Genomic DNA, 22,923 nt, shown 5'->3' on the forward strand with positions numbered 1-22,923 from the left:
AAATGTTTCACTCCTCTCACTGCTCATTTTCTTTCGTAGTTTTATTAAACCTCCTCTCATCTCAATTAAGATAAAATTAAATTTTTTTCACTCCTCTCACTACTCATTTTTTCTCGTAGTTTTATTGAACCTCCTCTCACCTCTTATTATGTAAAATGTTTTCCTCCACTCATCTCTCTCAATCTAAAATATTTTTCAGATATGAAAATTACTCTGGTACTTTCAGAGCCTCACCTACACCTAGCACTGAAGTTTCTAACTTTTTCCGTGTCACTCTTCCATTAGCAACAATTTACCCACCAAAACTTTCCAAAAAAATATGAGACATTATTTTTATAGTAAATTTTTTTTTGAAAAGGTAGACTAGATCATTCACTAGACTAGACATGTTTATTTGAACTTTTCAAGTATCACCAAAAGTAACATATTATTATGTTACTTATGCTATCACATTAGTGCATTTCCATTAGGGAATATTGTTTTTCATAGTCATTGCACCTCTATACTCTCTATAGAGAATTAATCTTTCAAGTTGCACTGGAGTTAATCGGCCACGTCGCGCCCGCTTTAATGCCCCAGCTACACTAAAAAGCCTTTCAACGTCGCCAGATGACGCGGGAATGGACAACACAACTTTTGCAACTTTAGCTAATCTTCATTAAAATTATAAAATCAGTCTCTTTAGAGTTAGATTGGATTAAAGGTGTTACCTTGGGAATTTTTTTTCATTTGAAGACCAATATTTCAGTGGGTCCTCAGTTGAGTAGGGTTCCGCTAAATACATGTTTATTTCTGAGATTTCATGTGAAGAGCTTGGCCCACGTTTTGATGGGACCATGCTTTCTAGGAACCCAAAGAAGCCTGCGTAATATAGTGTTGAACCATCAAAAACAAGGTGAAAGATAGGTTGAAAAATATTCCAGCACATTTACCTGTTGGTGCTTCATTTTGTGCAACTGTTAAATTATTATTTTCATGAGATAAAACATCGCAATTTTCTGGGGCATATGTAGAGAGTAAATTTTCTAAGGCTTGTCTAGCTTTTTCAACTGAAGCTAGTCCAATTTTTTTCGCTTGGTCACCTACAATATTGGTTATTTTTACATAAAAACTTGAAACATTTGCCAGAAATACCTTGTGTACCTTCAAATAGAGCAAATTTAAGCCTGGGATTTAAAATTGTAGCTGCTAGAAATGATTCTTCATGAAATAATTCTTGGAAGCGTTTCTTCATACTCTCTAAGAGCGCATATTTCAAACCAGTATACTGACAGGGTTTTGACTTAATTAGCTCGTGATAAACAAACATGACTGCAGAAATGGCGACAGCTGAAGTTGAATATTTAGCGCCTTGAACAATATTTGTTGCTTGTTCAATTGGTTTCAAAAGCTTAATCAAATTTGAAATATCTAGCCTAAAGATAGAGTAATGATTTAAGTATCAATTCTGTTAAATTTAAAACGTGTCTTATTGTACTTCATTGACGTTGGAGGCAATGCGAAATCAAGTTTCTTGCGTTCTTCATTAGCTGCTTTCAAAAGTACTTGTTGAACTTGGTAAAACATTTTATCCTAAAGTAGAAGTGAATAACTGAATACTCAAATCTAATAACCTGGAAATTAAGATGATATTCAATTTTACCTCGTTAAGTCTTTCCAGCGCATGCAATGTCGAGTTCCAACGTGTCACATTAGCAATGCGTAAGTCCTTTCCGGTTAATTTCTTTATTTCCCCTGAATAATGATTGGACTTTCGGATAAATCGGATTATTTTATTGCAATGCTCTATCACGGACGCTGCTTTTTCATCAAGTTTTAAGCCATCATTCTTAACCAGCTGTAAGGTGTGAGCCGCACATCTCACTCGGTCCCAGATCATTAAAATTTCTGCAATATCCTTTTCAGAGAAAGCTATCATATTCGTTGTATAAGAATTTCAAATTTATTCTCCATTTCCTGCAGGATAATTACGCAAATCGTACCTTCCTGTTCATTGAGAAGAATGTGCTCATCATCATTTTTAATAAATTCATAATCACAAAAATCAATTTCAGTTTCATGCTTTTCCGAGTTGCTTGTTTTGTCAAATATGCCACTTCGAGTTGCTGGAGCCATTGGGGTCCAGTTAACACCAATTCGTTGAACTACATCAAAAGGAGCCGTTATATTGGAAGCATTGTCTGGCATGACCTTTCCAATCTAAGTAATAGGAAGGATTAGATAAACTTTAAAAAGTTATATTTTCATGACATGGTACCACATCTAGTATATCTGTAAGGGATCAATGTTTAATCCTCGTAGAGCTTAGACTACTTTTTCTCTAATATTTTCTCCTGTGTGTTTTTCTCCAAAATATAAGGCAATTGTTTTTGATATTAAATCCCAGTTATCTATGAAAGGTAGAAAATGAAACACTTGTTTCAATATATTAAGTATGTATTAATATATACCAGATAAAAGTGTGCTTTAATTGCAATAATTCCTTCTGTTGATCTAGAGGTCCAGATATCCAGAGATAATGCAAAGCACACTGATCGATAGAACCCAAACTTAGTTTTAGGGCGAGAATTACTACTGTATCGATTGATTTTTTTCAAATCACTACATATTGTCTGCCTTGATAATGTTTTGATTTCTGGATTCAACTCATGCATAAATTCCGCAAATCCGGGAGCTGCAGGAAAATAGAACAAAAATTGTAAAAGTATAATTTTAACAGTACACTGTAAAAAAGTGAGGTTCATCTTTGAATGCTTGGGCGTGCATAGCCTCGACACTGTGGTGGTACGCTTTAACATTCAAATTTGAATAATTTCTTTGCGTTCAAATTTGAATAATTTCTTTGCGTTCAAATTTGAACAGAACGCTATTGCTCAAAATTAAACGCTCACGCATTCATATTTGAACGGTGCGTAAGAGGTTAGTGTATCGTTAAAATTTAAGCAAGAAACCGCTCAAATTTAATTGGAAAATTAACGTTTAATATTGTTTCTTTATGCTTTCATTATTGAGCAACATCGGAGACTTTGATCAAGCGTTCATATTCAATTGCTCAAGTACAAAATTGAGCTGTTAACCATTTAATAATACATGTGTTTCATGAAGCATTGAAATTTGACATTTATAGCGTTGAATTTTGAATATAGAAATTTGATTTGAAATTTCATCGCTGAATGCCTTATGGTAGGGCATACTATATAAAACATACGCACTGATTAGAAAGAAATCTATTGTGTTTAAAGCTTGTACACCTTCCGATGGCGGGTCAATTTGAAACACGTAGACTATAATCGTTCTGTTAAATAATAATTTAATTATATAAAGAAAGTCCGCATTTAAGGAAAGTGTTCATTATCAAGTTCTTTCCGATTATAACGTTGAAGCAATATATTACATTATCAAACTATTCAAGGGACTATGTAAATATAAGTGATAGGTGAAATAACGCAATAATCCGTAACATTTCCTTTGATATTATTGTATAATGATGTTTATACAGAAAAATATATATTCAATTCACGGTAAATAAGCAAGTTATAGTAAATTGTTGAGTAGTTATTGTATTTTTAATGAAAGCTTTGTTTGTAGTACAAGTTTACAGCAGCGGAATCAAGTAATTTTAAGGCAGAATTAGTTTTGTTTTACTCACCTTTAGCGATTGAACAATTTCGTTTACGTTTGAATACCCATTAAACGCTTTTTTCTTAGAGTTTTGTTTTAAAGCCAAATATATTTTCGTTTCAACGCCCATAACATTCTCGTGTGAACGCCCATAACATAATCGTTTGAATGCCCATATCCCATTCGTTTGAACGCCCATAATGCTCTCGTTTGAACTCAAAAACAATCTCGTTTGAAAGTGAAAATTTTTTATTTGAACGTCAAAAGTAAACTCGTTTGAACGCCAAAAAGTTCTTATTTGAACACCTAAAACGCTCTTGTTTAAATACTAATACTATTACAATCCTACTAGAACGCCTAAACGACCATATCTGAACGCTTCATTAGCGCAAGGCGGTTATTCAAAATTTAAATTGAATGGGATAAAGAGTCATTTTTGAATGGTAATATATAATCTGTTCAAAAATGAATGCTAGGGTTAAGTTTTGATCGATATGATGGTAGTTTGTTCAAAAATGAATGTTCATGGTTGTTATTGAACGCCTAAACACCTCTTGTTCAAAATTGAATGTCTCTGGTTAAATGTGAACGCGTCAATAGATGATTGTTCAAAATTAAAAGGTCACTATCATTTTTGAATGCCAAAAAGCACGCTTATTTTTTACAGTGCAGGCATGTCAACACTGTACCCTTTAGGCTGCGAAAAGCGTCAAACATTTTATATAAAAGTTATCCGGATTCTGCAATCTGCACCGCGACTATTAACTCCCTAGAAGATATTGCATCACTGTTTCCAGATCAAGTAATTTTCTTAGTCTGGATGACAAATGCCGAGTGCCAATCGGTCTGACTGCTTGCCAAAAGCAATCACCTCTACTCATGCATTTAGATTACCAAATAAAACTACCTGATCACGACTGGATGGTAGCAGAAAGACATAAGCTGATCCCAAGTGCGTACGCTGGAATTAAGATTGAGAAAAACATGATTGGGGATAAAAAAAGCCGTGACTTACAGTGGTTCTAAAGTGATAGTCATTCGATCTGGAAAACATGATTCGTCATACGCATCCAGTCACGATTACGATCTCCAAGAAATTTTTCTTGAACCCGAACATTTTCAAGCTCTCACAAAAAATTATCTTGGGCAATTTAAGCCTATTATGATAATTATTTCTGACGGAGGTCCAGACGAAAATCCAAGATATGAAAAGGTCGTAAAATACGCAATCCACCACTTCAAACGAAACAAGTTCGATGCTCTCTTCCTAGCAAATAATGCCACAGGAAGAAGCGCGTATAATAGAGTAGAAAGAAGAATGGCTCCTCTTAGTCGAGAATTAGCAGGATTAATTTTACCACATCAACATTTCGGAAACCATTTGGATTCTAGAGGACACACGATTGACCAAAACATGGAAAAGGCAAACTTTGAACATGCGGGAAATGTTCTCGCAGACGTTTGGAATGGAATAAAAATTGATGGATATGAATTTGAAGCTAAATATGTAGGACCGGGACATAATATAGAGAGTTTGGAATTCTCACAAGAATGGAATGCTAATCATGTCAGAGAATCCCAATATTTCCTTCAAATAGTGAAGTGTGAAGACGAAACGTGCCCAATTTAGTTTAATTCGTTGCTGTCTGCTCTACATTGAAACAGTTCAACGTAGTGTAACAGCCACTTCTTAAGGTAATGATATGTAACATGGTGTAATGTTTAGTAATGTAGATATTTTCATGTCAATGACGTGCTTGAAACCATTGTATGAAAACTAATTGTATTGAATTTTGTATTAAACGTCTAATCTTTCCCGGTTTCCATGTTTTTACTCACCTTGATAATATAGAATTTTCCGCAAACCACAACTACCTAAGCTTAATGAAGGCATAATTATTACATTACCTGAGTGGCCTCCTGTCAGACTATCCGTGGGTTTTTTTTTTCTCCGTATATTTCTCGAGCTAGGACCATGATGGCCACACAGCTCCAAATGATAAAGGAATGAATTGACAACAAAATTAAGAGGAACCAGTACAAACTAAAACAAGAGATAAAGAGTTATATATGTGGGCCGCGTTGAGAAATAAAGGTTATGACTGGGGGTCGAAATGCAAACGTGCAATTTCAATTTACTTCTTAACTGAGTAGCATAGCGAAGTTTTATTTGTCTTGTGAAACCGTTATTTTGTTATTCCTTTGTAATTTATGTTCAACTTTACAGGTTGTAATAAAATTGATATTGACATGTTCTAACGTTGTTAAGCTTTACTTGTAATAATTGTATTGAATTATACATAGTAAAGAATTATGGCCGGAAAACTGAAAAAGGCGCCATATTCTCAAGATGAGATGGAAACCTTATTGACTCAGTTGGAGTCCGTACGTTCGTTGGTCGTGAACGACTTTGGAAAGACGCCCGAAGAGAAGAGAAATGTGTGGCAGCAAATTACTAATAGAGTAAATGAAGTCCACCAGCAGAACCGAACTGCTGAAGAAATTAGAAAAAAGTGGAGCACCGTAAAGACTGAGGTTAGGAAGAAGGTGGCAACAATAACAAGGGAGTCCCGTAAAACTGGTGGGGGACCAAATAAGACGCAGCCATTGACACCTATTGAGTCAAGGGTAGCCTCTTTGATTCCTATGGTGTCGATGGAAGGCAATCCGAATGCCTTTGATTTCGGTTCATCCCAATTTGGGGTATCTTTGGATGGTCCATCAACTGCCCCTGAAATGTAAGTACTTATTTAGTCATCACATAAAAAACCATAACGGATATGGGGCAAGTTCTGAAACGCTATCAGTGAGTTATCATGTGATAAGTATCGCTTTAACGGCATGATTTTATTTCAGAGCTTGGTCTAAATTATAAAAAAACGTCTTGGTTTGGACCAAGACCGAAAAAACAAACGATATGTGTGAGGTTTATCAATTGGCTGAAGTTTCAGATATTGAAATTTTTTTTAGTTATTTTTATCCATTTAATCCTTAAAAAATATTAAATTCAATCAACTGATTTTACTGTTAATCGATCTATTCCCTCTAAATTAATTGAAAAAATTACATATCTACGCTTTTTCAAGAACAATTACATTTTCCGAAAACATTTTATCATGAAATTAATTATTTTGAAGGGAGTACGTGTTAAGAGCTCAGTATTGAATATTTGAAACACTCTGTCTAAAAAGACCAAGCGAACTTTGACATAATTCGAAAGGAAAATGTAAATTTTTAAAAGTCGATTCCAAACCACCCTGCACGAATTCATACATTTAATTTCGTATATCGAAATGCTACATTTCTAATGTCGCGACTATGAAGGAAAGGTTGCACTGCAATTTCCCTCTTCGTACTTTAGAGTTTTATAACGTCACCACCCCTTTCTACATTGTTGGCGTTACTTGTACACCGGTAACGTATTACGCATAATCATTTTAGCACGCGTAAATACCATTTCGGAAAACACACAGTGGCGAGGCCACCATTGGGTATTATCCCTCGCACCAAGGGTCACCGCCAGACGGTAACAAAGTTGACTACAGGCAGGAGGCTAGTCAACTTGCACTGCCTATAGCGGTGCTTCTTTGCGAGAGAGAGAAGACCTTAATGGCGGCATCACACCTGTGTTTTAATTCTCTGTATGTAATTTCTAAAATGGTCTACTCTCTTACAAATGTACACCGATTAGACTGAGTGATCGGTCCTTCAGGCGCTAGCGAGTGTCAAGCCACAACAATAATCATTCTTGTACACGAACGTTTTATAGTTTTAGGTTATTAAGGTTGGCGGGCAAGTCCGGAGAGTCATGTACCGTTCACTAATGTGAAAAGGTTTCGACCTATATGGTAATATTTGCTGGGTGTATTGCGTCGGCTCAGATGACCCAAAACACTGGAACCACTGGTGATTGAAAAATTTTATACGGGACTTACGAGGTTACCGCCCCCTTTTCGGAGAGTTGTTCTGCCAAGGCTACAGAGCGCGTTCGACGACAGGCAATGTCAGCCACTAACTAAAGGCCGCCGACAAGTTATGGCAGCGCCCACAGAAAACCTCTCGTAAATCCCGTATATATTGGGGAAATGGAGGAAGGGGGGGGGGTTAAGTTAAGTGTGACCTTCTTCGTTTAACTGGTAATGAATGGAGATGAATATAACAAGCCATTGGTACTGAAACGTATTTCTTTTTATGTAATCTTTACCCTTACCTTTGGTTATATACCGTTATCATATTTGTCCAGTGCTACAGATAGCTACCTACTAAATGAAACCACACAGGATAAACGATGTTGCTTTGTCTTAAATAGACGACATTAGTTATTTAGTTTATTAACTAGTCTGAACAAAATAAATTTAAATTATCATATTTTTTTGGAACATCAGTCTTCTTAGCAACTTACAGATTTAAACTTTTTTGGGTGCACATTTGAAAATTTGTCAAGCCAGCAACAATTAAATCTAGGTCCGTCAAGGTGCTTACACGAAATCCCTTGAAAATAATTAATTTCATGATAAAATGTTTTCGGAAAATGTAATTGTTCTTGAAAAAGCGTAGATATGTAATTTTTTCAATTAATTTAGAGGGAATAGATCGATTAACAGTAAAATCAGTTGATTGAATTTAATATTTTTTAAGGATTAAATGGATAAAAATAACTAAAAAAAATTTCAATATCTGAAACTTCAGCCAATTGATAAACCTCACACATATCGTTTGTTTTTTCGGTCTTGGTCCAAACCAAGACGTTTTTTTATAATATCTGTCACTTCAGTCTTAATGTAATTAAATTTTAAATAATTATGTTAGCTTTACCGTATATATATATATATATACGTGGGCTATTTATATATATAGGCGCTAGCCCACTTGCGAGAAGGTTCAAGGTAGTTTGACCATAAAGGATAGGTTTGACTAAATTGACTCTGCGAGACTTCAAAATTCCAATCGTGCCGAGACTGCCGACTACCGTGTAGTTTTAAATCTAACTTAATACCACTACCAAAACCTGGTACCACTTGGCAAGCCCTTCATTTGGGTCTAAACTCTAGAGTGATGCGGTTTATTGTGTTTGAAATAGAAAAGTTAAGAGTAGAAATTGGAAGAAAGCTTGAATTTTTAAACTGGTCCCGCCTCAATTCCCATCAAAAAACTTAATTATTAATTTTTTCAATTAAAAACTGGTCCAAGCAACCAATAAACTGGTTTTGGACCAGTGGACGTGTGCTATTTCTAAGTCTGGTAGTGTTAAAATTGTAACAATACTCCTGTTAAAAAGGCACAAATACTGTAACATCCCCCCCCCCAAACTTTAAGTTTCGCTCCTTTTCAATGGCTCTCTTTCAATATGGGAAAAATGATTTTAAATGACAATTTATTTAAGTGTAAGAATTAAACAGGAAAATGGAGGCTGAGTGTAAGATAAGTGTAGTTTTAATTATAATTTGTTAGTTTAATTATAAGGTATCCATGAATTTTCCAAAAACATTCGTGTTTTGGGTTGATTTCACATTAATTATACTTGATTAAGTTTAATTTAACGGTTTATCTAGTGTGGATACAAGTTTCGATAGAATATTAACTTTAATTGCAATTACCCTAAAATATGTAAGAGCTTTCGATGTATTTTAATGATGAATTAAATCAATTTGAAAGTGAAATAGGAAACATCTGTGGCTGTGCGAAAAACTTGTGATGTTTTAATATTAATTTTAGCGCGGTTCGGGAGAGTGGATTAAGCTTAAAAGTATAATTTCTTGGAATTTTTTACCCTAATTGCAACGTTTAGTGAAGTTTAACATTTTTGCCAGTCATTATTTTACCTTAAACTTTTGAATTTCGCGCCAATTAATGTACTTTAAAGATAGTTTAAATTAACTTAAGTGTGAAATAGAAAACATTGGGATTTATACCAATGGCTTGGGTAGTTTTAAATAAGATTAAAAGTTATTTGAGTTTTTATCCAAAAAATGAATATATTTGGTTTAATTTCACGTTAATTATATTTAATTGAGTGACAATTAACGTAGGGTTGTGTTTCGGCAGTGTATATTTAGGTTATAAAATTACTTTCAATAAATACTTCACGTTAATTGCAATTTTTAGTGGAGCTTTTGAATCTTATTTTACCCTACACTTTCGAATTTCGCGCCTATTAATGTATTTTAAAGATAATTTAAATTAACTTAAGTGTGGAATTGAAAACATGGGGCTATACTAACAGCTTGTGCAGTTTTAATCTTAATTAAGTATTTTATTTCAAAGTTACTCGAGTTCTCATCCAAATATATATATATTTCATGTTTAAATTCACGTTAATTATACTTAATTAAGTTGAAATTAATGAAGGATTGAGGTTTGGCAGTGTTGATTTAGCTTACAAAATGAGTATCAAATCACCTTAATTGTAAAGTTTAGAAGAGTTTTTCATTCTTGCCAACACAATGTGTTAAATTTTTATCATACCACGTGCTAAATTTGCGGTAACATAAAGATCATCTATAACATATGTTAATGAATGATGTGATTCTATAGTTTAGCTACTTTGGCTTCAATAACAGTAATTAAATTAAATACCTAAACAATTCATAGCAATTTAGACAAATGAACAAACGGCAATGTGAACTGTGGAGATAGCGAACAACGTAACCCTCCGTTGCTGACGCGGTTACGTTGGAAAAATCTGCGCCGATGTAAACATGGAAATTATTTGACTAATTAAATTACATAACGACACTGTCCTCCTGGATTAATCAGACCACTGTTACTTATATTTATGAATTAACAAAATCCACTGTTGGTAACAAACTGCGCTAAGGTAAACACCACGAGTCTTTAAACTGCCGTAAGGAAAACATTTTAAACTTTTTGTCATCTTACCAGTAGTATTTTGAAGTTTTCGATCTTTTCACAGGGTGAAAAGCACTATCTTTATTTCAACACGTTAATAATTTGAATAGGTATGCCATTTTTTACATCAAATTGCAAGCGCACACGGTAAATACAGCATAAAAAACCTAGGGTAGTAAGGTTAACCCGGTTAGGCTCTGTTTCTAGCATAAAATTGAGCAGACTATATAATGGATTCCAATCCAAAACAAATGAGAGCTGGAAATCAGCCTTTTTAATAATCTTTAAAGAGTAACTAAAATAGGGTAATGGCAGCCCTCTGCCTTCGACTGTATTAAGCTCTATGGGGAAATAACATGGGGTGCTATTAGTCTATATAACTTAAGCCTTGGCCGTAAAGAACGTCGAAAAACTTACTTCAAAAGATATAAAAACCTCTATTAACTGTAATAATTTACCTGAATTACTTTTCTAGACGAAAATTCGACCTGATAACGACCTATTTCTTATTAAGGGTGCTACAGTTAATTAGAAAATACATATAAAGGTGCTCAAGCTCGGACGAAATACCAAAGTAATTGTTAGAGTCTACTGCTAAGAAATTGGGAAAATCAGCAAGAAAGACAACATTTGCAATTTGTCAACGTAACTTGTTAGCACCCACAAACCTAGGCCCTTCTAGTTGTCAACGAGAACGAAATGAAGAAATAGGTTTAAGCGCGCTATAAGGTTAGGCTGACATCTGACCCAAAAGTAATTTTTTGACGTACTATCTTAATTAGTTAAATTACAAAAATTAGAATTCATTAATTAAAAATCGAAGCAGGTAAGTTTCTCATTTAAGAAATGCTTGTTAATTTAGAAGTATTCCGAAAACTAACTTCGCTATAGTTTTTCCGTATGGCCGGCTTCAATTGCCTTAAAAAACTGAAATTTTTTTAATGCTTTTTCTATGGGACGCTAACCCTAAAAGGTGTGACTTTTTCTTTAACATTACGGAAGGGTGTCATGTCATATCTACAAGGGCCTACCGGCCCTGTAGAATACCCAATTACTCTGGGGTCTTATCAAACCTTGAATAAAAAGCGGCGGTTGTGTCGCGATTACGTTCCTGCTTTTAAAAACAACAAAATTTTCAAAGTTAACGTTTATCGTTTTTCATTTTCACGTGTGATAACTTAACAAAAGGGTTAGAATGGTCATTAAGTGATCGCAGTCGTGATAGTAAAATTTTAAATGTCTTCATCAGCACGAGAGGAAACGCGAGCCTTCCACCACTTTCTGTTCATGGTTTGAGGACACCAAAGACTAATTGCCTATTTATACTGACCTCTTCAATCGATAGTTATGACTTGCGATAACACACTAAAAGAGTTACAGAATTGGCCCCATGGCCCGAGAAATTAAAGTAAACTATTTTTACAAACTGGAGTGTGTGCATTATGTTCTAAAACAATTGCGGGCTACCTATTGACTCCTGCACCGATAATAACGCACCTGGTGTAGCTTCGTTTTTTGCAAATTTTGGTAAGACGGAATGTTGCTAATGTATTGTTATGTATTGACCATGCCACTGCCATTTTTTCTTACAGTTCCAGATCCAGGAGCAAGCTGCTCAAACAGCGGTCCTTCTTTTTTCGGTAAAGATCTGGAAGCGTCTACAGCTAGTGACATAGCTTCGCGTTTTCCTCATTTTGGTAAGATGAAATGTTGCTATTGTCTCGTAATGTATTTACCATGTCATTGACATTATTTCCTTCAGAATCAGATCCAAAAGCTAGCTGCTCAAACAGTGTTCCAACTGTTTTCAGTGAGGATGTGGATACAAACTGCTCCAACAGTGTTCCTACTTCTCTTTTCGATGAAGATAGCCAACCACCTGCCACTTGTAAGTACGACATAAACATGGTTTTAACAATCGTTTTAAAAGGTATAAGTAAATACAAAATATCCTTAACCTTTTATTTGACTTAGTTTATTGTTGTCTAACTTTGAAATTTTACGTTAAGAGGGCTCATTGCAGATGCTAAGTCAGATTTCCAATCAGACTTTCTACATTATCCCTGCCGTTTCCTTTTAGTTCTTTACTTCTCCATTTCGTTTTTTCTATATTACATCCTTTCTTGCTATTGTTTCTGTATGCACGACATTCCTTTGTGTCGGATTGATAACACGTTTAAACTTTCTTATAGCTGAGTGACAGCCTAAGCAAAGCAGGAAAAGAGCATTACCATTTAAGGAAAGGCTTGTACTTTCCGCAAATGAATGTTTGGAGGAAGAGCAGAAAATAGAGGAGGCTTTAGCCTTGTTCGCGTCCGCTTTGCAAGCAATGACCGACTTTGACAGGGCTAGCAGGAAAATGAGAGACTTAGGCTGGAGAATGAAAGGTTTAGGCTCGAAACCGAAAGAATTCAAGCAAATAACATGGCTGAAGCGTAGAGACAGCCGACAAAGGGCGGGTTCCTGAATCAAGAGTATTTTTTACGGCATGCTCAAGCGAAGCATTTAACGTTACTATAAATTTGCCATGAACGTTTTTCGTGGCGTTATTTTATTAGCTTATGTTCAAGTAAACGGGAACTCCTTTCATTCTTAAATATTGTATTCTTCAATATCAATTAATAGTACCAATCTTAGGTATTTCATGAATTTCTTTCCCCTCATTTTAATAAATGGTTTATTTATCATTCACTCTTTCACATTATCACTGTAAACTAGCTGTTGCCCGCGGCGTCGCTCGAGTGTAATAAGAACTTCCATCAAAATGATATAAAGAATGGGTAGATTTTACTGATGACTAATACTTTTGTAGTACCCTAGGAGCAATGGCACTCGGCCTTGCCTGTCAGCCCATTGGGACATTTTTTATTACTTTTCACGCGGACATTATTCCATAAAAAAGGTTTTTTTATATTCTGGTGCCAATTTAAAAAGATGGCAACAAAAAGAACCCGAAAGACCATTCAGCCTGACTATAGGTTAAAGGAAACTTGTACTAAATATTTGCGAAATCTGTTCAAATGCGTCTACTTTGCTGCATAGAGAAGATTTTTTACATTTCTGGGCGCCATTTATTAAGAAGCCGGCGCATTGGAAAAATCTTTCTTAGTACGCGCCTACTACTTATGAGTAACGTTCCTGCAAATTGTCAGCGTTGTAGGGCAAGCGCTTTGGGCTGGGCGTTGACTATCAGTCAGTCAGGACATTGATTTATATGGATAGACTAGCCGTTACCCGCGGCGTCGCTCGCGTGTAATAAGAACTTCCATCTAAAATGATATAAAGAATGTGTAGATTTTACTGATGACTAATATTTTTGTAGCACCCTAGGAGCGAAGGCACTCGGCACAGTCCGTCAGCCCGTCGGGATATTTTTTATTACTTTTCACGCGGACATTATTCCATAATGAAGGGTTTTTAAGTTTTTGGCCGCCATTTAAAAAGATGGCAACAAATCGAACTCAAAAGACCTTTCAGCCCGTCTATAGGTTAAAGGAAACCATTGTACTAAATATTTGTGAAATCGGTTGAAACGTGCGGACTTTATTGCATAGAGAATATTTTCTTACATTTCTGGGCGCCATTTTAAAAGATGGCGAAAAATCGAACCCGAAAGATCATTCAGCCCGTCCTAAGGTTAAAGCAAACCAGTGTACTAAATATTTGTGAAATCGGTTGAAACGTGCGGACTTTGTTGCATAGAGAAGAGTTTTTAAATTTCTGGGCGCCATTTTTTAAGATGGCGGAGGATTGGAAAAATCTTTCTTAGTACGCGCCTACTACATATGAGTAACGTTCCTGCAAATTTTCAGCCTTCTAGGGCAAGCGGTTTGGGCTGGGCGTTGATTATCAGTCAGTCTGTCTGTCAGTCAGTCAGTCAGGACTTTGATTTATAAAGATATAGATTACTAAATTATTATTATCTATATGCTCAGTTTGGCGTGTACCAGTTTTGGGGTCTTGTCAAATTGTGAGGTAGGATATAGCCTACTTAGCCTTAATGTAGCACCACCAATGCCAGTGCTTTCACAAATTTATTGTAATTTGATACGTTTTTAGCTTTTAATAAGAGTATATATTGTTATTAAACGGGTGGTTTACAATGAAGGCGCTAAATGCAGATACGACTAAAACCTGGTTTTGGTTGCACGTGATGTTTGCCCACATCGATGTTAACATATTTCTAGAGGTGTGCGAATATCATTTTTTGGGTATCGAACCGGTTACCGAATATCAAAAAATTTTCCATGTCAAATACCGAATCGAATAGTTTATTCCAAATCGAATACCGAATAGTTGGGCCTTGGTGAATATTTTACTTCCCGATTAATCGCGAATAGTTAAGCCTAGTATTCGCGAATAGTTAAGCCTAGTATTCGCGAATAGTTAGGCCTAGTATTCGCGAATAGTAAACCCATATATTCGCGAATAATATTAGGAAATTTTAAATACTAGTGACAACACAAATTAATATAAGAAAGTTTAATATTTCACTTTTAAAAGTTACATACTTAAGAAATAGGACTAGGTACAGTGAAAATATCACAAATCTTTTGTGTTATTATTTTATATTTAATTAAAATATCACAAATTCTTTTTGTGGCACTTATTGACTTTTGACTTTTTGAGGTATATAATATTGAGCTCTATTTGTAAGTGTAACAGTAACCATTTCAAGGTGCATTTTTTATTGTTAAGTGTTTAGCCAGTATAGTTTAATTGCTTTAATTTTTAACTTCAGTAGACACAGTCAAATTTGCATGCAAGAAAACCAACTGTTCTAAATGTTCCGGAGATAGTCGTTCTCGCCTAGAAGACAAAATGTTACCAGCATCTGAAAACAATCGTTCACTACTTGTTGATGCAGCTGGTGGAGCCAAGTACCTTTTGGCAAGTTTAGCCAAAATCGGGAATCTTCCTTCGTTTGTTTTCCACCATATATATACGTTTTCATTTTTCTTTACAACCGGCTCTGCCATATATATTTTAATTTCATCGTTAGGGAGCTGTCTTCCTTGTTGTGGCTGTTGAATTTTTTCTTTTAGATCATCCCATAAACTGCTTTCAACATTTTGACTGCTTTGTGAGCAGCTAGGAGTCGACTCATTTTCGTCCAAAGTCCCAGCAGTTTCAACTATTTGGCGCTGCAAATCATCATACTCGGCTGTTAGTAAAACGCTTACGATCATTTTTTCATCTTGGTCCATCAAAATAGCTTTGAATCTTGGATCCACGAGCATTGCCTTCCGTAAATTCATTGACTTCGATCCATTTCTATAGTCTGGGAATCTATTATTCAATTTCGTTAGGAAAATCTTGGCGTACTGGGAAGTTGTGGCTGTTGATGCCATTTTTTGTAGACTTTTATTTAAGCAGTGTAATACTGGGAAGACCATCGAAAGGGTGGGGTAAAGATCCCCAGAGAGCTCCCTTGTAGCTTCTTCAAACGGTTTAAGGACTAACACCAATTGTTGAACAGATTTCCAGTCAGAGTTTGTAAGATTCTCAATTTCAGTTTTTTATGAAAGCAATGATATGCCTACAGGTTCTCTATTTTCTATCAAGCTCATTAGCATGAAAAAACTGCTGTTCCAACGAACAATGACGTCTTGCACCAGCTTCTTTTTTGGCAGATTTGATTCTTCTTGGTGTTTGTTGAGTAATTTAAGAGCTGTTTCACTATGATTAAAGTGTCCAAATATGGCTGTACATTTTCGTAGGAGGACATCAGTATCGCTTATGTTGTTTTTCTTTAATTGACGCATAGCATCTTCTACGGCCAGCTGAAGCGTGTGAGAAAACCAAGCTTTTCCATGGCGTATTAGCAACTGCGGATATCATATTGGGCGCATTATCCGTCACAGCAAATATTGTTTGATTTCCATTTGAATCAATTCCATATGATTCCAAAACCTCGTACAATGAATTTCTAATATTAATGCCAGTATGAGCCTCTTCATAAGGAATACACCCAATAGTGTACTTTTTGGGCTTGAAGTCTTGAGCCACATAATGAAGAGTAATGCCTAGATAACTTTTCATTGCTTTTGATTTCCAGAAATCTGTGGTTATTGCGAAAGATTTGACACCTTGGGATATGTCAAATTTGATTTCATTCTTCAAATCAATTTCTACGGTATTGTAGAGGTCAGGAATAACTTTACGTGAAAAGTGGGTTCGGCTGGGGATTGTATATCGTGGCTCATATATTTTCATTAGCTTTTTGAAACCTGTATCTTCAACCAAAGAGTATGGTTGTAAATCCAGTGCTATCATTTCTCCAATAGCTTTGGTCAATTGCTTTGCTTTGGGATGATTCTTATCCAACATCTTTTTTCGCAAATTTACTTCTTCCAAAGTTAATTGTCGTCCCTTTGGTTGAGTGGACGCTTCTCTTTGGCTCTCGACTTGTGCAAACTCTTTTGGGTGCTTATGAAGAAGATGGTTTTGCATCCCTGAAGTTGATCCACACTTTCGCTTGATGATCGTGGAGCAAATTGTACACATTCCGTCAAAACCCTTGGGTTCAAAGTAAGTCCATTTAGGACTTGTTTTAAGTCTTTTGGTTGCTGGAAGTTCGACTGTACTGTCAGATTCAGAAAACTCTTCAGCGTCATTGTCTTCCACATCTGAATCAGAAGTCTCGGTTGTTTCAGATTCATCATTTAGATTAGAAGACAATTTATTGTAAAATAGGGCTTCAGTAGCTCTTCAGTGGCTCAGCTGTTTTTAAAACAGGTTTTACCAACGTTAACAGTTATTTATTTAACTTAATTACAAAAAATTTACAATGTTTAAGCGGTACTTACATAAAGCTGTAAATTGAAATAGCTTCCAGTAACGTTACAAAACAGTTAACAATACTAAACATCAATGACTTTCAGGGCTTTGGCAGTTAAGCTGTTTTTAAAAGCTTTTTTTCTTACGTTTAAAATTATTTTTTTAACTTATGGTAATAATACTATTAAAAAAACTAAGCAGTACTTACATGATTTCGCAGATCCAAATCTAAAAGTGAATTACAGCTTCCACAAGACCTAATGTAAGAACGATCTTTCGTTTTGTCTACACTACCTACACAGACGCTTTTAACTCAAACTGGAACCAAAAATAACGTTGTTCAAAATTGACCTAGCCAATGACGATGCTCGAGTCTTTCTCAATGTAAGTCTATACTCAAGTACAAAAGGAGTTGACAGTGCAGAGAAATCTAAGACGAGTTAAAAGGCGTAACTTCATATAGAGTCAGTTCCAATAGTCATAGCATACCAAGCAAGGAGAAAAACAGTTAGAAGCTCCTATATTTAAAAATACCTCTCCTTATTGGTCGCCGAGTTTTTCGAAAACTTTCCCAGGCACTTGCTGGTAGTTTTTGACGGCATATAAATAAAATTGGGAGGATATTTTTTTTAAATAAGGTGGGTCAGCAGTGCCAAGGCGACAAGGCCTTAAATTTATGGTAGTCGAACTTTAACCGAATAGTCAACTCGGTATTCGATATTCGTATCGAATACTGAAAATGGGCTTATCGAATACCGGATCGAATTATTCGATTGAAACGGTTAACCGCACACCTCTACATATTTCCTTCCTGGTTTAGGCACAGGATAAAAGCGTACATCCTTTCTGTATCTCGAATTACTCCTACATTTAAAAAAACAACAATACTTCACCATATTACTCGCGTTAAGCCTAAGCCGCACCCGCGTGCCGAAGCCAAAGATACGCGGCCAGTTAAGAAATTTGTTACTATATTATGTATTGAATTGAAGCGTCGTTGTAAGGCTAAATATTGAATTGAAGCGTGGTTGTAAGGCTAAATATTGAATTGAAGCGTGGCTGTAACAGTGGCGGGTTTAACGGTAAGCGGACTAAGCGGCCGCTTGGGGCCCCGTGATGCCATGGGGCCCCGAATTGAGCAGAATTAATTTTCTTCCATTAACAGTTCCTTTTTTCAAAGTAAAAAATGGAAGAGACTAAGTAATAAAAACGAAAATAGCTGTTGATTTCCACTCATTCACGAGAAACACTAGGCCTATTAACCGGAGACCTATTTGTTTTCTTGAAAATAACTCGAATACACTACGCCTGCGCCAACCAGGAGACCTCTGATCGCCTGCGCCAACCAGGAGACCTCTGATTGGCTGCGAGACTGCGACACGCCAAAGATTTTCGCGAGGTTTGCAAGGCCTTGCGAGCAAAGCTTTGGCGCAAATTTCTGTAGTGAAAACGATCCGAGCGAAGCGACGTACCGCGCTCCAGCGTTACGTAGCTTGCGACGCGAAAAAAAGCCATAGTGTGGACGGACCTTAATAGTTTTAAAAGGAAATAAATGACGAATATTTTCCCTTTCAGTATTATATCAAGAAAGGATTTATATAAGAAGACCTAAGTCGCGAGATTTTACGCTTCTACTCTTACGCCGGTGTCAGTGGACAAGTAAGTCCCACCCCTTTCATGCCCGTCATTGCTCTGCGCTTTCCCATTGGATCCCATGGGGATAGGTCATACGGACGCGAATGATTCCGACTGGAGAAAAAGCAAACCTCGAGCAAAGAAAACAGAAAATGGAGGCTGCCCGCGGTGCTGAAACTTTACGACGGTTGCTTTTAATTGCCATGAATAAGTTAGTTAAAGGTTTTGAACATACATAACTTGATGGATTTTGAATATGTGTCTGAACGTGAAAATCGTTCGTTCTGTAATTGTTTCTAAATCGAATCAAGTGTACCTATGATTTCGTGAGTTCCAAAAACCAACCCAGGGTTAACGAAAAGGTAAAAGAAATAGATGGTGAAAAACATATAGCCAGTCGCTCACTCCCGGTTTCCTTCCGGATTTATCCCAACCACTCCGAGTCTAGAGACAGAGCGCCTGAAGACGTCGCAAAAACCGCTCTGAAAAAACTTTTGTCTGTCATTCGGAGCAACTACATTCGGTCCTCCGAGCTAGAGTCATGACGTAACACGTAAATTTGGAGCGATCTCGGAGCACTCTCAGGTGACCCAAAAAAGACGGTATAAGATAAAATATTAAGTCCCGGCTCCTTTTCCACCCCCTCCACCCATTAAGGGGGGATTGTCAACTATCACGCGCGCACCGGACGATATTTTAGGCCTTCTTACATAAATTCCATCTTAGAGCTACTATTTAATTTTAATATCTTGAGTTTGGGGGCCGCAAAATGGTTACCGCTTGGGGCCTCCACTTGATTTGAGCCGCCACTGGGCTGTAAGACTAAATATTGAATTGAAGCGTGGTTGTAAGGCTAAATATTGAATTGAAGTATGGTAGTGAAGTTAAATTTTGAATTGAAGCGTGGTAGTAAAGTTATGTATTGAATTGAAGCCTAGTAGTAAAGCTAAATATTGAATTGAAGCGTGGCAGTAAGGCTAAATATTGAATTAAAGCGTGGTAGTAAGGCTAATTATTGAATTGAAGCTATAATAAGGTGGTGTATTGAATTGAAGCTCTAATAAGGTGATGTATTGAATTGAAGCTATAATAAGGTGATGTATTGAATTGAAGCTCTAATAAGGTGATGTATTGAATTGAAGCTCTAATAAGGTGATGTATTGAATTGAAGCTCTAATAAGGTGATGTATTGAATTGAAGCTATAATAAGGTGATGTATTGAATTGAAGCTCTAATAAGGTGATGTATTGAATTGAAGCTCTAATAAGGTGATGTATTGAATTGAAGCTCTAATAAGGTGATGTATTGAATTGAAGCTATAATAAGGTGATGTATTGAATTGAAGCTATAATAAGGTGATGTATTGAATTGAAGCTATAATAAGGTGATGTATTGAATTGAAGCTATAATAAGGTGATGTATTGAATTGAAGCTATAATAAGGTGATGTATTGAATTGAAGCTATAATAAGGTGATGTATTGAAATGAAGCTATAATAAGGTGATGTATTGAAATCAAGCTATAATAAGGTGATGTATTGAATTGAAGCTATAATAAGGTGATGTATTGAATTGAAGCTATAATAAGGTGATGTATTGAATTGAAGCTATAATAAGGTGATGTATTGAATTGAAGCTATAATAAGGTGATGTATTGAATTGAAGCTATAATAAGGTGATGTATTGAAATGAAGCTATAATAAGGTGATGTATTGTTAGTTTTTAAATATTCATTGAAAATACTGAGAAGGGGGTATGGACATCTGATTGTAATCACGTACTACTAAGAACTTAAGGTATATCCTACCCAAAATCCAGTCTGGTCTTTAACAGTATTATTGTGTTCGTAAATAAACGTTTTGCATTAATTAAATAACCAATTGTTTTTTTCGGTTCAACTGATCTTCCAACAGAACTTCATTTTTAAAAGGCCCTTAATATTTATTTGCGCCGCATCATAGACAATGAACTCGTTGTGGAGTAAGCTGGAGTTAATTTTAGCTTTAACCTGGGGTCCTAATGGGATTTCCACATCATTTCTGACAATGCTTTTCTCAGGATCTGGAAAGGTTTGTCCAATTCTCTTCGTTCTATGTGTTGGTTGAGAGGTAATTTTTCAATAAATTTTCCGTGAGGTAGCTCAAGCATATTTCCTAAAGCTACTTCGCAGAGGAGCAACAACCCGGTGTTGTTGTCTCGACCATGGAAGAACTAGGCGAGATGGAACAGCCCCCTAGTGTTGAAAAACCGGTCGTCCAAAAACTTGAATACCCCCTTTAGATTCCTCCTCCCTTCCTAAAGGTGGGTACGTGGAAAGGCTGCGCGCGTCGGTTGGCACGCGCCAGTTCAATTTCAAATTTTAGTGAACAAGGCTTACGCTACTCTCGCCAAGTTTCGAGAGATGGACGGTTCGGCGCTGCCTCGGCTTTAAACCTCAACGTTAACAGCTGTAACCAATAGCAAATCAGAGGCCGAATTTTGTGTTCCCACTATCTCGGACAGCTCTCCTACGTCATTCGCTTCATATAAAAAAGACTTGGTTTGCCCAAGCCTAAAAAACAAAACGATAAGAGTTTTTCCAGTTGACTTGAAGCGTGGATATTTTTTTTCCATATAATTTAAAGACAGTCCGTATTTTACTACTCTTTAGAATTTAATTCAATCACCTGATTTTACTGGTAATGGATTTGTTTCCTATAAATTCATTGAAATAAAAAATTACTTATCTCAGATTTTTCAACAACAATCCCATTTTCCTAAAACATTTTATCATGAAATTTATTTTTTTCAAGGGAGAACGTGTCTTAATTTTGAAATATTTTTGTAATTAAATGCATGTTACAAGCGGTCTATACTATTGCAGCATTCGAATACAAAAGACCGACTTTTTTCACTTTAAATATATTATAAAGGGGTTTGTTTCGGCTTTTTTCCTAGTCACAACGTGGTCACAATTGTTGAATGGTGTATATCAGTACTTCGACGGAAGATTTTTAGAAGTGTTGGTCTAGTTGCATAAAACTGTTCTGCGAACCCCTAGCCATTAACCCTGTAAAGCACGTTATTATTAAGATCCGCAACATTTTAGTTTTATGATTAATCCCAGAGTAAACATCGTTTTATCGAATTTTAACTTATGTATGCTTAAGTAATTCCTTTGTTTGTGTTTGTCACGATTAGCTATCTTATTTTCCCGAATTATTGGTACTGACATACTTATGGAACAAATCGTATAAACTTATGGTAACACTAGGAGTATGTTTTTGAACTGGTTTGGTTGATTTGCTCTAGATTGTGTTTGGAAGCTGTAAAAAGTGAGACAGACAGACAGAAAAGACTGCTTTTTGGTCCCAGAGCAACTCAGAGTAGCTAAGTTATTTCATTATGATGTTGAATCAAAGAGAGTAAAGCAAACAAGGATAAATGTAGTACCGTCATGATTCTTACTTTGAAAGCGTTATTTTAGGGTGAAAGATGACTTAAATGAAACTTTAGTAGCCAAAGATTTTTAATTTCGAAGAACTTGGTTAAGTCAATTTGAATATTTATGAGGTCCATAAAATTAAATTTATTTATTATGTTCTTTAACATAGGAAAAACTTTTTTATCCTATTTTTGCCACAGAACTGCAAGGATATACAGAAAGACACGTTCGTCTTTAGTTGACAACATTACGAAACCTTCGTGTGGTTAAAACCTTCTCCAAGAAAAATCCTCAGATATTGGACAAGGAAGTGACAATTATATTTAATTTTACACGATATCCCTTGAAAAAAATAAATTTCATGATAAAATGTTTTAGGAAAATGGTATTGTTGTTGAAAAATCTGAGATAAGTAATTTTTTATTTCAATGAATTTATAGGAAACAAATCCATTACCAGTAAAATCAGGTGATTTAATTAAATTCTAAAGAGTAGTAAAATACGGACTGTCTTTAAAATTATATGTAAAAAAATATCCACGCTTCAGTCAACTGGAAAAACTCTTATCGTTTTGTTTTTTAGGCTTGGGCAAACCAAGTCTTTTTTATATAATAT

The 22,923-nt window shown here is 35.7% G+C and overlaps 2 protein-coding genes and 1 long non-coding RNA gene across 3 annotated transcripts; 1 reads left to right on the forward strand and 2 right to left on the reverse strand.

Moving 5' to 3' along the window:
- Positions 1-356: 356 nt before the first annotated feature.
- On the reverse strand, positions 357-4,675 carry LOC149588011 (E3 SUMO-protein ligase ZBED1-like). The gene is made up of 9 exons (XM_089863211.1): positions 4,637-4,675; positions 4,529-4,582; positions 1,983-2,199; positions 1,643-1,911; positions 1,478-1,572; positions 1,144-1,415; positions 933-1,082; positions 711-861; positions 357-653 (listed from the first exon to the last, which is right to left on the reverse strand). Exons 1-9 carry the CDS (start codon positions 4,673-4,675, stop codon positions 467-469), a joined length of 1,434 nt encoding a protein of 477 aa, XP_089719337.1. The 3' UTR covers positions 357-466.
- A 1,259-nt stretch (positions 4,676-5,934) lies between these two features.
- On the forward strand, positions 5,935-6,496 carry LOC149588012 (nuclear apoptosis-inducing factor 1-like). Its single transcript, XM_089863212.1, has 2 exons — positions 5,935-6,359; positions 6,478-6,496. The coding sequence occupies exons 1-2, from the start codon at positions 5,935-5,937 to the stop codon at positions 6,494-6,496; spliced, it is 444 nt and encodes a 147-aa protein (XP_089719338.1).
- A 3,159-nt stretch (positions 6,497-9,655) lies between these two features.
- Positions 9,656-11,736, reverse strand: LOC149588013 (uncharacterized). The gene is made up of 3 exons (XR_016380166.1): positions 10,929-11,736; positions 10,198-10,637; positions 9,656-10,119 (listed from the first exon to the last, which is right to left on the reverse strand). It is a non-coding gene; the product is annotated as an uncharacterized LOC149588013 (long non-coding RNA).
- Between the last annotated feature and the right edge of the window lie 11,187 nt (positions 11,737-22,923).

The sequence above is a fragment of the Phalangium opilio genome, unplaced genomic scaffold (assembly GCF_054372755.1).
Source record: "Phalangium opilio isolate 3A_F unplaced genomic scaffold, DU_Popi_V2 ptg000810l_1, whole genome shotgun sequence".
In the NCBI taxonomy this organism is placed as follows: Eukaryota; Metazoa; Arthropoda; class Arachnida; order Opiliones; family Phalangiidae; genus Phalangium; species Phalangium opilio.